Source organism: Podarcis bocagei (assembly GCF_964188305.1).
Source record: "Podarcis bocagei genome assembly, chromosome: 6".
In the NCBI taxonomy this organism is placed as follows: Eukaryota; Metazoa; Chordata; class Lepidosauria; order Squamata; family Lacertidae; genus Podarcis; species Podarcis bocagei.
In genome coordinates, this window is record NC_138130.1 from 74,496,574 (window position 1) to 74,513,404 (window position 16,831).

Sequence of the window (16,831 nt, forward strand, 5' to 3'; positions counted from 1 at the left end):
TATTTGCCTGTCATGGAAACCAAATCTATTAGCACTTCTAATAGTGCCACCACTGTGTGACAGTTATTTTGCTGGCACTATTTCACAGAAATCCCTGTGTTCTGTTTTTCAAAACAGCCGATAAACTAGGGATGCTTTGCTCAGCTATTACCATAAAAGCCATGCAGTTCTTTCAAGATGATTGTTTCATGTGCTTTTCTTTCTCAAGCGCTGATACGGTTACTGTGTCATATCACCATCAAATAGCAGTTGAGGCTAATGGCTTCATCTATCACTTCACAGTCACCAGTGCCGCCATCAAGGAAGTTTTTTGTTTTGTTTTTTAAATCATTAAACGGTACAAAGGTGGGGTGAGGTGCTAAGACTAGGTAAAACTTCCACATAAGGATTTCAGTTTCAGCTTGGATAAGTAAAGCCAGACATTCCAAAGGAACCTGACCTCAAATGGCTCTATAGCCTTGAATTGTTAACCAGTCATTTTCCCCTTAACTCACTTTCGACTTTGTCAGCAAAAAGGGGTGAACGAAGATAGTTGCATTTGGATATGGTTTTGTTAAAAAATAAAATAAAAAATAAGGTCTCAGATGTAGAATAAATATTCATAAATGCACACATATCTAAATATATGAAACGTGTCTGCAATAGTATGGGAGAGCAATCCTGAAGCCATTTCGACTCTCCCAATGACCTCAAATATTCCTCTGTAGTAAGGGAGGCAAATGAGGAAAGCCTTCCCATTGTCTTTTTACTTGCATATACTGTCTTAAGGGCGTATTTGTGTATGAATATGGCGAGCCTGTGACCTGGATTCAGGAACTAAAGTATTAACCATCACAAAAGAATGGCCAGACTGCCCAGGTAATGCAATTAGTGACCATTATCAGGTATCCTGGCAAACAGGATTTCTGCTGTAGACCGCCTCCCTCTGTGATGTTTTGGGGGGTGGTCTTGGGCTACAGGGTGGGCAATTTCAAAAGTCTATATAAGGGCTTGGGCACCATTGTTCAGGGTTCCCCTCCCTCCTGCATGTGATGAGTGGGGACCCTGTTGCAACAGTTCCTTTAATAAAGGCCAGGCTTACTAGCCACTTTGCTTCTCAGTATACTCTAGTTGGCCTCTGTTATTTTCTTCTACCAATGGGGAACCCACTTAAGGACTCTATACAGGCTCCGGAATACCCCATAAGGGAAAGGGAGCAGGGTTTTTTTTTCTTATAACAGTTTTCAAAGACCAAAGGAAGCTGTCTTACACTCTGGCAGACCCATCGGTCAATCTGGTTCAGTACAGCCTAGAATCACAGATACTTGCTAGGGTTTTAGTCAAGGGACAATCCCTAGCTCTACCTGAAAATGCCACAGACCGAACCTGGGACCTTTTGCTTACCAATGAGCTGCATCCCTTCTCCAGTTTGTAATGAGTTTGCCCAGGCTCCAGCACTCCTTGCCCCATACTAGCCTCCCTCAGTGCCAAGCCCTTTCTCCTCGCCCCCACAACTAATGTTGTGCAGGGTGTGTGTCCCCAGTTCCCAGCTTCCTTCAGAAACTGCAGTTCTCAAGATTCTTGGGGGGAAGCCATGTGCTTTAAATGTCTGGAGTGGATGTGACCTAATTTTATGATGGTGTGCTGGAACATCTTATGTTATCGCCAGCTGCATAGGTAGAAGCAAGCAATGCTTTTTTAAACGGGTAGAAGGCAGTACGGTAGACCTGTCACTGCTTGTGGCTACACACTCTTGTGTACCGCTGTCACCACTAGTAAAACTGCCTCTGCAAGTTTTAGAAGCATTACCAAAATCTTCATTGGTGGCCCCAGTCACAGGGAAAGTGTGGTGGAGTAGAGAGAGAGCTAGGCTAGCAAGTGGGAAAACTCAGGCTCATAAAGCTGTCCCAGTTCTTTCTTAGCCTAGCCTTGTTGGCTATTTGCAGTTTAGTTGCGCTGCAGAAAGCTTGCTGGGGAGACCACGCATTACAAGGAACTCAAAAATAACAAGGTTTTAATAATAATAATAAAAACTCCCTTTACACTAAATACATCAACAAGCATGACCCAACCACCAACCCATCCCCCCCCCCCAGGGTACTGAGAGAGCTAGGTGCTGCTCTTTATATACTATACCCAATTGCTGACACAGCTTAATTAACACAACTTAGCAGCACCTGCTATACTGTTTCACAGCTGTAAAACTGGAACAAGTTATTTGCTCTGGCCCTTAAAGACATACACATCTTGTGGAACAATACTGAACCTTCAAATTTAAAGAGACCATTCAACAAGCCTAGCCTTCCTCACAGGGTTGTTGTGAGGATAAAATGGCACAAAGATATATTACTTCCTAAACCCAGGCCTTAAGAAAAGGGTGGGAAATAAATGTACATCCTTTGGTATGATGAGTCATCTAGGCCTGTTTTATTTCATAGACTCCATCAGCATTTCTAGGCAAAATATTAGCTAACGATAGCAAAATATCTGTGCATACATGGGGGGAAATGCTCATTTGTATTTCCAAGCCAGAGTCTTAAGAGGTCAGTGTTAATGCTTTCTTAACATGCATATTTTTTCCAGATTTAGATCCTTTTTCTTATTTCCATTTCGCCTTTAAAGACATACCGTAACTCCAGACCATCTCTTCCTTTCTTTTTTAGCAAAGAAACTGGCAGGTTTCCCTCTCCTACCCTGTGCCAAATAAGCACATTCTGTGTGAGCAAAGTGAAGAAGAAAAATATATGCAATGATGAGCAATACAGCTAAAAGATGTGAAAATGTTTTGTTGAGTTCAGTTAACATTTTCATGTTTAACACAAAGTGCCAAAGGCTCCTAGGGGAGGTGGGGTGGTGAGATATTATGCCCTCTTGTTCAGTATTCTTTTTTGGTCTTAGGATATTGAGGGAAAGTTGTGGTGTCGTTTTAGTACAAACACCATTTTTAAAGGCAGTAACGTAAAAATGAGATTGTGAAGAACCTTGCAACCAACTTAACACCTTAGTAAGAAGAACTTACTAATGGGGGAATGGGGCGAGATTACTTGACCACAAGTAAAAGGACAAGATAATTCTTTCATCTATAGTTTAATTTAAACAAATATATATGTATTGAATCATAAGCAAGGAAATGAGGCAGTGCATTTAACACCGAACCACTAGAAGATATGTTTAGATATATTCTGCCAAGAAATATTTAGTGCACAGTGAGTATGTGTGACAGAATGTTCTGCACACATAATATGAAGAGAAACTGAGAACTCGGACTACATAAAATATCCCCTCCCTATCTTTTGAGGTGGTAGATAGGACTTTTAATCATTCTTAACTGAACAGGAACAGTGGTCTTTCATTGCAAAATTCATCCAGCACTGGGCAGATCTCTCAAATCATTAAAATGTTGGCGGGAGATCAACAGCACTTTCTTCAGAGAGCTGAACATATTCTAATAGAGCTATCATTGCTCATGTACGTTCATTGCTCTCCCCCCTCCCGCCCCACATGGAATATTTCTCTAGTCAAATAGATTTTGCAAGGTTTCCTGGTGCTGCTAAAATCTGCTTCGCTAGAACAGAATATGATAGCCATGCCAAGCAAAAATTCTTCTCATTACAAACAACAAGAACTATTATCCATCTAACTCCAGCCAATGTTGCTGAACCAGTGGACAAAAGTACAATGCTTGCAAGACAAGGAGGGAGACAAATCAAGGAGCATTCACAATGTGTAGGAAGCAAGGAATGGAACAAAACGAATGGGAGCCATTGTGGTGTTGTGATTAGAGCGTTGGACCAGGACAGGGGTGGTGAAACTTTTAGAGACCGAGTGCCCAAACCCCAACCCAAAACCCACTTAGTGTTGGCACTTTGTGAGAAATAAGTGCCATGAGTTGTTTAGCTGTTGCAGTGTGTGTGTGTGTGTGTGTGTGTGTTTGTCCAGGCTTGTTGAGCTTTTTTGAGGGGAATGCCAAGAGGCAGCCACCAAACTAACACAAGGAAGCCAATCGACAACAGGGAATAATCTCCCGCCCAATCACCACAGACAATCTCCAGCTCACACAAGCAACAAATAACCCATTTCCAGCTTTCAGTGGCATGGGGGCCCCGAGGAACTCTAGCGAGAGCTTCCTGCCCACAGTGGTCTGGGGGGGACAGCTGCCCACTTTGCCAACCCCCAGCAACGGCGCGGATGGACCGATGGCATGCGTGCCCACAGAGAGGGCTCTGAGTGCCCACTCTGGCACACGTGCCATAGGTTTGCCACACGTGCCATAGGTTTGCCACCACTGCCAGGGTTCCAATCCCCACTCAGCCATGAAGTTCGCTGGGTGACCTTGGTCCAGTCACTGCCTTTCAGCTTAACCCGCCTCACAGGGTTGTTATGAGGGTTATATGGGGATGGGAAGAGCCAAAAATGCCACCTGGAGCTCCTTGGAGTAAAGGTGGGCTATAAATCCAATAAATAAATAAAGTTGCGACTGCCTCATCTATGGAAATACATAGCAGAATCATCACTGCAGCTTGTTGGATTGTTCACACTGGCTTAAGCAGAGTGTTAATTCCTTAATTTGTTTTAATGCCACATGCATTGCTATCTGTTAACCATCGCATCAGCCTGGCACTGAGCAACATGGGTTCCGCGCACACATACTCTCTCACACAAACACACACAATGGCAGCTCCTAAAGAAAGTTTAAGCTTGGTGTCCTACCATTCCAGTCCAGCTCTGTTGATCTCTTCCCACCAGCACTCTGAGGGCTCTCCCAAGGTGTGAGGGGTAGGCATGCAGGCATAGTTCCACAGTCTGTCAGAGCCTTCCTTTTTGCTGAAAGTACTCCTCACGGCCACTATCACTTGTCCATGAGGACACTGGAAATTGAAACCCTGCCGGTACACATTGACCCATCCGTCGCTGCCCCTGTAGTCACTATACGGGTCATAATAGTCCATGTATTGGCCCCAGGCCACCGTGAGCAGCGGCAGGACCATGCAGAGGAGAGCGAGGTCCATGTTGCTTGTGTTTCTGGCTGTAAAGTGTCCTGCTGGTTTGTTGTGCTGGCTTTTTTTTTTAGCATCACGTCAAACATTTGGATTCCAGATGTGGAATATCTAGCTCCAAACGCAATGTGTCACCGTTTAGCGGAGCTTCTCTGGGCGAAAGACTTGGCCGCAGACACATTCAATTAGTTTTAAGGTGGAATTTTATGAGCACATTAATTCCTGACATCGTCTGAGCTGGGATTTCCTAGGACTATAAACCAGTTGCAATCCCAAGGGCTCCCATATAAAAAGAGGTGAGTGTTATATATCACAGATGTTCATACAGTAGCTGAAGATGAGGACAGGAGGGGGGGAGAAAACCTTTTCCATTTGAAAGCACAGCTACTGCTGCAGGCAATCGTGATTTGGCAAAAAGCTGGAATTCCAGGAATCACAATGAAATAACTTCAGGTTGCAATATTCCACCCCTAGCCTCTGTTTGGCTTGGGGAGGGGGGGGAACAACATTCTTTTTTATTGGAGAAAAATATTCCTTCATAGATTAAAAAATACAGTCTTGGATCCAGGTATGTACCTATGCAACTTGTTGCACTGTAAACTTGCTGCCCTGTGATAAAATCAACAGATCATTGGGGAGGCAGGAAAGGATAAAACATGCAACTCTTGTGGAACAGTGAGGGCACCTCCAGACACCTTTTAAATTAGCCAGTCATGGTTATTTGTGCTCAATGATGGTTATACGTCATCTCATTTTCCTTTTTTTAAAAAAGATATTTATTGAAAGTTTTTAAGATATAACAGAAAAAAAGAAAAATAGACATACAAAATAGAAAAACAGTTAAAAACACACATTAATTTTCAATAACATAACTTCCATACACTTATTTCCTCGGACCTCCTCATACCTCCCTTCTTTGTATTCCAGTTCGATTTGTTAGTTCAGCAAATCCTTACCATTAAACTTTTACCCATTTGTGAAATCTCCCCCCCCCCCAATATCTCTTAAAGCATTACAGCTGGAAACCGCTTAGTTTCTATCCAACATCCTTCTAACATTCATTAATTTTACAATGTTTCTGTAAATAGTCTTTAAATTTCTTCCAGTCTTCTTTCACCGACTCTTCTCCCTGGTCTCGGATTCTGCCAGTCATTTCTGCCAATTCCATGTAGTCCATCACCTTCATCTGCCATTCTTCCAGGGTGGGTAAATCTTGTGTCTTCCAATACTTTGCAATAAGTATTCTTGCTGCTGTTGTTGCATACATAAAAAACGTTCTATCCTTCTTTGGCACCAGTTGGCCGACAATGCCCAGGAGAAAGGCCTCTGGTTTCTTCAGGAAGGTATACTTAAATACCTTTTTCAACTCATTATATATCATTTCCCAGAAGGCCGCCATCTCATTTTCCATGCTGTTTGCACCTGCAAAGGTCTCTGGGCAGATATTAGGTTTCATTTCCAATCATTTCATGTCCCATAACTTCGTCCTGAAATCCTCCTCACGCGGAACAGTTAGTGTTAAAGTACAAGCGTGGAAATGGAGGCAAAGAATGAAAAACATCTGAGGCTGCCCTTGCTGCAAAATTGATTTCACATCATGATTAATAATAATAAACAAACTTGCTTGCTTTACTTGCCTTCTTCAGCCTCCAGCTTCCTAGTTTCAACTCCTGCCATGTGTCTCCTCTTTGGTCAGTTGAATGAGCCTGCTAATATCCTTTTTCCTTTCCTTGTCAGTTTTAAAATACTATTTGGGTACCTATTAAACATGCCACCTCTACCCATATCTCTTCCCACTTTTCTCCTAACCAAGGCCCGATTTTGCACTATACATTTAAAGCAGTATCACCCCACTTTACACAGTCATGGCTTCCCCCAAACAATTCTGAGAACTGTAAATTGCTGTGGGTGTCAAGAGTTGCTAGAAAAGCCCTATTTCCCCTCACAGAGCTACAATTCCCAGAGTTCCCTAGGAAGGGGGAACGATAGTTTTACCACTTTGAGAAACACAAACTTGACATGAGCCAACAGTGTGATGCAGCAGCTAAAAAAGCCAATGCAATTCTGGGCTGCATCAATAGGAGTATAGCATCTAGATCAAGGGAAGTAATAGTGCCACTGTATTCTGCTCTGGTCAGACCTCACCTGGAGTACTGTGTCCAGTTCTGGGCACCACAATTCAAGAAGGACACTGACAAACTGGAACGTGTCCAGAGGAGGGCAACCAAAATGGTCAAAGGCCTGGAAACGATGCCTTATGAGGAACGGCTAAGGGAGCTGGGCATGTTTAGCCTGGAGAAGAGGAGGTTAAGGGGTGATATGATAGCCATGTTCAAATATATAAAAGGATGTCACATAGAGGAGGTAGAAAGGTTGTTTTCTGCTGCTCCAGAGAAGCGGACACGGAGCAATGGATCCAAACTACAAGAAAGAAGATTCCACCTAAACATTAGGAAGAACTTCCTGACAGTAAGAGCTGTTCGACAGTGGAATTTGCTGCCAAGGAGTGTGGTGGAGTCTCCTTCTTTGGAGGTCTTTAAGCAGAGGCTTGACAACCATATGTCAGGAGTGCTCTGATGGTGTTTCCTGCTTGGCAGGGGGTTGGACTCGATGGCCCTTGTGGTCTCTTCCAACTCTAGGATTCTATGATTCTATGATTCTACGTAGCTCTGTGAAGGGAAATAGGGGTCACCAAACAAGTGAGAAAATGAGACACAGAGAGAATGGAAATGGACAGATTTAATCCATCCCTGATGATAGCTGTCTGCTACCTCTAGTATTGCAGACAGTATGCCTCTGAAGTTGCTGAAGACCACAAGTGGGGAAAGTACTATTGATCTCATGTACTGCAGGTGGTCTTCTCATTGGCATCTGGCTGTTGTGAGAACAGGATGCTGAACTAGACAAACCTTTGGTTTAATCCAGCAAGTGTTCATGTGTTCTCTTCTAATGTGCATGTGTTGAGAGAGCCACTTTTATTGGAAGCCCGCCAGCAGAAAGTACAGGAGCATTTTGCCCTGAAATCTGGTATTCTGCTTTCTGTTCTGCAAAAAGCACAATTTGTTTGAAGGGACTCCAGACTCTGAATTCTAGAGCACATATGGCAGTAGAGTGTTGGGCATGCACAAGGTGTAGCATTTCCTGTTGAAAAGATCTTGGGCAGAAAGGCTGGGAAAGTCCGCTGCTTGTGAACTTGGAGATGAAAGCCACTGCCTGTGAAAGTTAAGATAAATAATACTAGGGAAGATATGGGCCAGCATGACACAGATGCCCCTGCTTGCTCTGCATTTTGAAGAGAACTGGCCTAGTTTGCCACTCCCAGACTTATATGCAGATATATATACATGCCTACTTGCTTGAGAGTCCCATGGACTGCAAGAAGATCAAACGTATCCATTCTTAAGGAAATCAGCCCTGAGTGCTCACTGGAAGGACAGATCGTGAAGCTGAGGCTCCAATACTTTGGCCACCTCATGAGAAGAGAAGACTCCCTGGAAAAGACCCTGATGCTGGGAAAGATGGAGGGCACAAGGAGAAGGGGATGACAGAGGATGAGATGGTTGGACAGTGTTCTCAAAGCTACCAGCATGAGTTTGACCAAACGCAGGAGGCAGTGGAAGATGGGAGTGCCTGGCGTGCTCTGATTATGTGCTTGATTATGTGTTTCTCCAATTACTGCAATGCACTCTTGGTTAAAAAAATAATAATGCACACCAAGATACATATTTTAGGGGGAAATACATTGGAAATACATTTGATATTGTAGAGGAAGAATGTGTACCAAATGAGTAAAAAATGCATGCAATGCCAGTGCTAATTTTGTGTGTGCAAAACCTGGGACAAGACAGACTTATGACTCAGAAGGGAAATAGGCTTATCTGCCCATCCCTAGTGGCACCTGCTTATTTTGCATCCTCTTCCTAAACACGTAGTTTCCACCTGATGTTTTGTTCTCATGCTGACAGCCTAGCAAACAGCGGTAATTTATGCTAATCCTATAACGGCTCCAGGATATGAAACCTCCCCGAAAAGCATCTTGCATTCTGCAGTTATCCAGCTTTAATGGCACTCCTCTGACAATCCTATAAACTGCATTACTAGTAAATACTCACAGATTTCTTCTGACTAGAAAGACCATTCCAACTTCTTACCATAAAACCGCATTGGCCCAATGCTATAAAACATTTTTTTTTACAGCCTGAATGAAAAAATTACCAAGCAAAAGTGGATATATAGGTGAGTTGCTGAATCTCACATTAGAAGCCATACACCCAATGTTTATTGGGTAGGGTGTTTTTAATTCCATTTTCAAGACGGCCAAGTGTTGGAATACTTGAATAGTATGTTTTTGTTTTCGATTATTTCTGGGGCTGGGGGACAGATTTTCAGAGGGCAGAAAGTGATTTGAGTCAGAGGCTTGATTCTGATGGTATGATTCTGATACTTCAGATAGTTTGTCCTTGCATATGCATGTATATGTTTTTACTCATTATCACCTGTTGTTGGATGTTGGAAGGAATATAGGAAAGTGATTTATAGTGAGTCAGCCACTTGATCCATCTAGCTTAGTATTTTCCAAACCAACAGCCAATGGCTCTCCAGGGTTTCTGAAAGTACCAGTAATTTCCCCCCAACTGCAAATAATGATGATGATGATGATGATGATGATGATATATCCCTGAAGAGGCAAGGGATTGAACCTGAGAGACTTTGCATGCAAAGTACCGTATTTTTCGCTCTATAACACGCACTCGACCATAACACGCACGTAGTTTTTAGAGGAGGAAAATCCGTAGGCATGCCACCCGTAGGCATTCCCTCCATAACACGCACAGACGTTTCCCCTTATTTTTTAGGAGGAAAAAAGTGAGTATTATGGTGCAAAAAATACGGTATATGCTCTACCACTGACATATGGTCCTTCCTTAAAAACAGGATTTGCAGGTTTTTGAAAGAATAGAAATAGCTGCAAAATCTGTTTCCCAGGGATGAAAGAGAGATGAACACACCATGCACAGGGCTCCCTCTTCCAATCAGCTTCAATTCTCAGGGTGCTGGGGAATTATAATCTATATCCAGCCTGGACCTTTGTGTTTTGAACTGCAAATGTCTCCATTTTCAACTTTCAAAAAAAATGCTTTTAGACTTTGCGAAAGTTAAGTCTGTTTGCAGCCTACAAAAAAGAAAAGGTAGCTGTGCTTCCATGTCTTGATAATAGTGTTGGTAATAGTATTATTTCCAGTTTTATCTTTATAAATAAATTCAAAACATATTTATACAAATATATACAAATAATTAAAACAGTAAATATTAAATGGACACCATTCATTTCTTGGGGGGGGGGGATTCCTACACCCTTGATATATTTTGTTTGTTTAGTTTGTTTAGTTAGACATGGGAATAATCGTCATTGAACACAGTGGGGCATGTGTCTAAGTACACATACATAGGATTGCACTGCAAGACTGATCAGACCCTTTCTCTTCTTCAGAGAAAGAAATCTGAGATTCTCACATGGTCTCTGTGATTGCTCAATAATTTTATATGATAATATGAATCTGCCACGTTGCCAAATAATATCCTCATGCTTAACTAGCTGTACAGTGAAACACATTCTAGGTTTACATTGAGGTCCTGGGTGATTACTCATCATCGTACAGAAAAATGTCCAACTCCAGCAATGAAGATGACATTATACCCAAGAGAGTTTGCCTCTGCAAGAGCTGCTAATCACCATAGCAATGACTCTTCCACCACCAGCACTCGCCTGCTTTTTCATTTCTTTTTTGCCACATCATACAGTGCAAGAGTTGCCATATTTCAGCATCTTGTCAGGTTAAAAACTGCATCTAGCATTGAAAGCTCCTGAGATTATAGTAGGAAGTTTGTTCTTAGAGAAGGAAATGCTAATTTTGTAGGAATTCACAATTAAGGCTGCAATCCTCACTCTGTTTACCTGTGTGTAAGCCCCAGTAATTTCTGTAGGGCTTACTTCTGGAGTAGGCATGGTTAGAATTGCACAGTAAGGTATCAAATGTCCAAACAGAGCAGGATATGGAACAGAGTGAGCCATTCTTTGCTACAGCCAGACTTCATACATCACACTCTCCTATGAAAGCACAATAACATTCATAACAACTATAAGACACGAACAGGCCAAGCGGAGCCCTCAAAATGGCAGATTATGTGGATGAGCAAATGAAATATCCAGGAAATGTGATGGCTAACCCTTTTAGCCCACGCTGAAGGTTGGCCACCATCACCACAAATGATGCATATCAGAGGTGCATGTGGTCAAAGTTGCCACCAAACGCTTCATTTTAGAGCAAATTTCTTCTAATAGACACATTTTTATCTGCCGTTTTGCCTAATACATACATATTTGCAAGGCATTTTTCCTTAATAATGCAGTTTTGCTTCGTTATTTTTCACCAACATTGTTATCATGTCACTAATATTACTATTATTACTATTATTAATATCATTACAGTGGTACCTCTGGTTACGAACTTAATTTGTTCTGGAGGTCCATTCTTAACCTTATTGGGTTAGAGTCAGACATAAGTCATGATGAGAGTTGTAGACCCATTGAAATCAGTGCAACAGGGTCTACTCTAAGCATGACTAAGTCTTGATCCAACCCAATACCTCCAGTGTTCTGGGTCCTCCTGACGCTGTGCTTACTCAACAGTACTAAGATGCGCAAAAGCTCTGGTGCTTGTCATGGGAACAAATCTATGTCTGTACATTGAGTTGGGTTGTTTCCAGCATGAGGGTTTCGCTGGAAACTTGTTCCTGTTCTGTGCAGTGTGTCTATGCCATGACAGAACAATAATAATAATATCATTGCAAACTGCTGTGGGGTAATTCCTAACTAATCACTCTTAATAACTCTCCACAGATCCACAGGGGTAAAGCAGAGGTCAGCGCTTGATTGATCTTCTGAGTTAAAGCGTCAGAAGTGGACTGTAATTCTCAGGCTGGTCATGGGAACGAGATTGAGTCCAGCCTGTGTGTTGAGTAGTTCTCAGGGAAGCACAATTACTGCTTCATTCTTGAAAGCGTTGCTGAAGGGCTTAATTCCTCTATGTACACGCTACGTACACTGGAGCAATGGAAGTGTAGAGTATTCTCATTTTCATCTGCTTCCATCTTTATGCATCTTTGAGAAACAAAGTTTAAAGGTTGTTTACATTATTTCTTGATGTTGCTTTTAAAAAAAAAATGTTGAAAAGATGATATAAAACACAATAAAAACATTATCTGTTCATTTTTAAATGTAGCATTCTAATAAGGAAGGTACTTGACATGCACATATTACAAAGTGGAGGTTGAGCCGCAAGGGAATAGTGACCTGCCTAAGAGCACTTAAAGACTTTATGTTTGAGCTGAGATTTCCCAGCTCACCTTTGTATCCAGTACTCTATACCTGCTATTCTAGGCTCCTTTTTGTTGAGGGTAAAGCAACAACAAAGGCAAGCCTAGCTTTCAGTGAAACAATCGGGGCTGTATTGTGATTATTAGCTTTACCTGACCCACACCTGATGTCAGGTACAAAACAGCTGGGTGTGACTGTGGTAAAAAGGCCCGTGGGTCAAATTAGGATGCCTGGTGGGCTTAATTAAACCCATGGGCTACCAGAGTATGCCCATACTTAGTAATTTTTTTAGAAGTCCCATCAATTCATCAATCTCCATGGAAAATTTAGAAGGGGCCTAGATTTCTCCCTGTGCAGTCCATGGCTGGATTGGGCTGAAATAATAAACAGTGGTTAGAGGAACAACCACAGGCAAGCCTTAGGTTTGTGCCCTTCCCCCTGTGCAACCAGGAGAAGGAGATTGGAATTTTTCACTTTAGATTAACCACAGCTTACTTTTATGCCCAAACTCAGAAAAAAACTTAATTTAGTCTTAACTGAAGATAGTTGAATGAGCAAACTTCAAATCACTGGTTATAAATCTGGCTTCCTTCAACTAGCCAAGCCAGTTAAGCAACAACTATTTAGGTTTCAGACATAGCACTAAACTGTAGTTTATCGAAATAAGAAGCAACAGCTCCTTATGGACATTCCAGGGACAGACCAATCAGCCAATTACAACTTTTCCTGCATGTTTGCCCAATATATACATCTTTACAAGCCATTTCTCCCAGCATCAACATATGCATTTTTCCTGCACACTTCCCCCTAATAAATGCAAAATTCAGAAAACTAAGAATTTGGAAGGATGGCTGTGTTGTTTGCATTTTTCAAGAAGTGTGAGTTAGTTACATTCCTGTAAAAATGGAATCCAAATTCAATTTCTTCCCCATCCCTATGCCATGGCTGAGGACAAGAGGAAAGAGTGAAGAGCATGAACTGAAAACTCGTGCAAAAAATAGCAAACCATTGTGGCCATGGCTGCTGTCATCAAGCCTTTCACACCCACCCTGGCATGAGATACTTATATTCTGGCACAGCATCATATTCTTTCCTGCTTTGTTTTCCCTGAATCTTCTTGGAAACCACTTCTGCTCCTTGTGCACATCTCCCAGCCTTCTGTTTGGCTTTTGTGGGAAGGAGGGGAAAAAGATTTATGAGTGTAATACATTCCTTTTGTTTGTGCAGGCAGATAGAAAACGTGGCTCTATAAAAGCCCTCCAAATTAGATCCATCTGCCAAAAGTGGGGCTAGTTCCTATGGTGCACTCGTTCTGCATGACCCCTTTTTCTCTATTCCCTACCACCCAGTACCTCCTTGACTTGCCACCCCCTTTGTAAAGATACATCTAGGAACCATGACGTCAACCTAGATGCATCAGAGGCAAATCAGTAAATACAGGGCATTTGATTTGGAACTTATAAACACAGCAGGGAGATAAATCATCTTGGCAAGCTCCGAAACACAGGCAACCACTGACTCTCAATCAATTTTATGACTGCTTCACATCATCCCTGTATAGCACAAAATCACCTTCAGGAATCCTATCATATCCAAGGCCAGTTTCATGGTGAGGAAAAGTACTTATCAATATGTATGTACATGAAGTAATAAGTTTCATTTGTATTAGCAATATAATTATTATTTTTTTTGTAATCAACCGACTACATCCGAAAGTGAAAGTATTCAGTGCTACTGGATTTAACATGGATGAAAAAGTGCTGGAGACTTGTGATGTATTTGCTATATCTATTGACTCACAAGTATATAAGCAGAGCCTATTGGGAGTAGACAGACTTCTAAAAACAGGCAGAGGTGCTAATCCTGCATTAGGCTCTTAAGGAGGCAGATGTACCCTAAGGATCTTCATATTCTGGCATATCATAGCTCTCCCCTACTCACTGAAATTCATACTCCTCCCAACTCTCTTTTCATCTCTCTAACAATCTATGATGGATATAATATTCCAAAGGCTGAATAGAGATTCCAGAACATTAAGAACCATCCACCTCCTTTGGTTAATTCCCTAATTATCCGTCAGATTACTCAGGCAAAACCACAAGCCTATTTGCAGTAATGAAGACAACCAAATTCAAAAATAATACAGAACAGAGCAAGCTCATTGACACTCAAACCTTTGCTTGCAAAAGAAATCTCTGTAGCATTCCTTGATGCTCAAGGCTTGCTCCCAAAAGGTTTATGTGGGTAACCCATTCTGATCTACCGTTAAGAAGAGAATTGCTCACTGAAGCACTTCTTGAACTCAGTGTGCCCACAGCATTATACTAAAATGAGCTATTAATACTGGCAGAGTTTCTTGAGTAAGCCGCACGTAGTTCAAAAATTAACAATAGGATCCAAGTTCCAGGAAACTGCAAGGCTTTACACTGAACTTTGAACCATGTAAACGTTTGCAGGAATGCCACGCTGAACATCAGCGCTTCAACTCTGCATGGTACAATTAAAAAATTATCAATTATCTTATTCTCATGAGCAGAACATCCAAGGGGAAGATAAACGATTACCTTAACATTGACATCCCAAAGGAAGATGTTTGCTGTATTCATGGAGGTATGGGTTTCAGTAACAAGATAGTAGATACAGCTGAAACATTAGTAAAGTATTCCAAAAAGCATTTCAGTAGCAGAACAAATTGAGAAGTCAAACTATGCATACACCCCCACACCCAATTCACTTTGCGGCCCTGATCTGTGGCCCCCAGATTGGGCCAATCTGCTCTGTACCATCTCAGGAGCCAGACCCCACCTTAGCAGGTTGTGTGAGAGCAACAAACAAAGACATAAAGGACTGGTAATATACGAGCTGGAGGTGCAAAGCTCATCTCCGCATTTGCTCCACATTTCTAGGCAAATGCCTAGGCTTTCCAGGTTTGTGGCTGAGCGATTGTTTCATTTTTGCCCCACTGGGAAAAGCCCATCTCTACTGCTGAATCAGAGCAAACTGCAATCTTCTTTTTTTATAAAAAAATTTATTGGTTTTTCACAATTTATATAAACACAAACAATACACAATACAAACAAACAAACACATAAACAAACATATATAATTTCAAATCCTTTTTTCTTAAACCTTACTTCACCAACTTCCCCATACCTCCCCTTTCTGCATCCCAATTTCCAAATTTGTTTCAGCATATCCTCCCCCTTGAGTTTATCTAATTTTCCCTTGTTCTTTTCTTTTACTTAATCTTTTACAGATGTAGTCCCCTTTTTTCTATAACCTCAACATTTTAGCACTCATTAATTTTACAATATTTCTTAAGATAAATTTTGAATTTCTTCCAATCTTCTTCCGTCGTCTCCAAACTGCAATCTTCAGAAAACCTGGATTTTCTGCCATTAGTGCAGAAAAGCCCTCTGTCTTGTGTCCCCTGTATGCTGGGTCAGTGCTCCAAATCAGCGCACTCATCTCCCCCACATGATGGATCACACCAAAGACTCACCAATTCTAGCATTCTGTTCTCATGGCAGCCAGCTAGATGCTTATGAGAAGCCCACAAGCAGGACATGAGTTCAATAGTACTGTCCCACTAATGATCCTGAACAATGGGTATTCTGATACATACAGTGGTACCTTGGTTCCCGAACGGCTTAGTTGTCAAACAAATTGGCTCCTGAACGCCACAAACCCGGAAGTAATTGTTCTGGTTTGCGAACGTTTTTTGGAAGCTGAACGTCCGACGTGGCTTCTGCATCTTCTGCTTGAGTGCAGGAAGCTCCTGCAGCCAATCGGAAGCCGCGCCTTGGTTTTCAAATGGTTTTGGGAGTCAAACGGACTCCCAGAACAGAATAAGTTCAAGAACTGTCTCTGTACTGTCTCTGATACTGGGGGTAATATATAGCCATCATGACCATTTGCCACTGTTAGCCTTACCTTCACCATGGAAGCCAGTAAGCTTCTTAATAGTGGTTCTTACAAGAGTGCGGTTGTGTTCAGGGCCTGCTTACTAGCTTCCCATAGGCTGTGAAAATGGGATGCTGGACTAGATAGGATCCAACAGGCTGTGTTCTCAATTTGTCTAATCCCCCTTTAAAGTCATACAAGCTGTCAGCAAATTCCATGCGCTGTGTAAAGAAGGCCTTACTTTTCTCTGTCCTGAACCTCCCACCATTCATCTTTATTGGATGACCTCATCTCCTAGTAGTATGAAAGACAGAGCAAAACATATTTCTAACTATTTCTTCCACACAATGAATCATTGTAAATGCCTCCATTGGGCCCCCTCTGACCGTTTGTCTAAGCTTAAATAACCTTCCCTCATAGGGGAGCAGCTCCAGCTCCTCAATCATTTTGGTTGTTCTTTCCCTTTACCTTCTCCTGCTCTACAAGGTGTGTTGACCTGATCAAACATGGTGAGATGGTGCGCAAAGAAAAGTTTTATCACACACCCCTACTGAAAACCATTGTCTCAAGAAAA

At 41.9% G+C, this 16,831-nt stretch overlaps 1 protein-coding gene and 1 long non-coding RNA gene across 2 annotated transcripts in view; one reads left to right on the plus strand and one right to left on the minus strand.

Moving 5' to 3' along the window:
* DPT (dermatopontin) overlaps nt 1-5,029 on the minus strand; it is a 16,043-nt gene extending 11,014 nt beyond the window's left edge. The window contains exon 1 of the mRNA XM_081199088.1: nt 4,690-5,029. Within this exon, the coding sequence (XP_081055214.1) occupies nt 4,690-4,988 (299 nt within the window). The 5' untranslated portion in view covers nt 4,989-5,029. The remainder of the gene's footprint in view (nt 1-4,689) is intronic.
* The window catches only part of LOC308589703, a 19,453-nt gene extending 7,318 nt beyond the window's left edge, over nt 1-12,135 (plus strand). Inside the window, exon 3 of the long non-coding RNA XR_014009425.1 lies at nt 11,878-12,135. This is a non-coding gene — a long non-coding RNA (uncharacterized lncRNA). The remainder of the gene's footprint in view (nt 1-11,877) is intronic.
* The last annotated feature ends 4,696 nt before the right edge of the window (nt 12,136-16,831 follow it).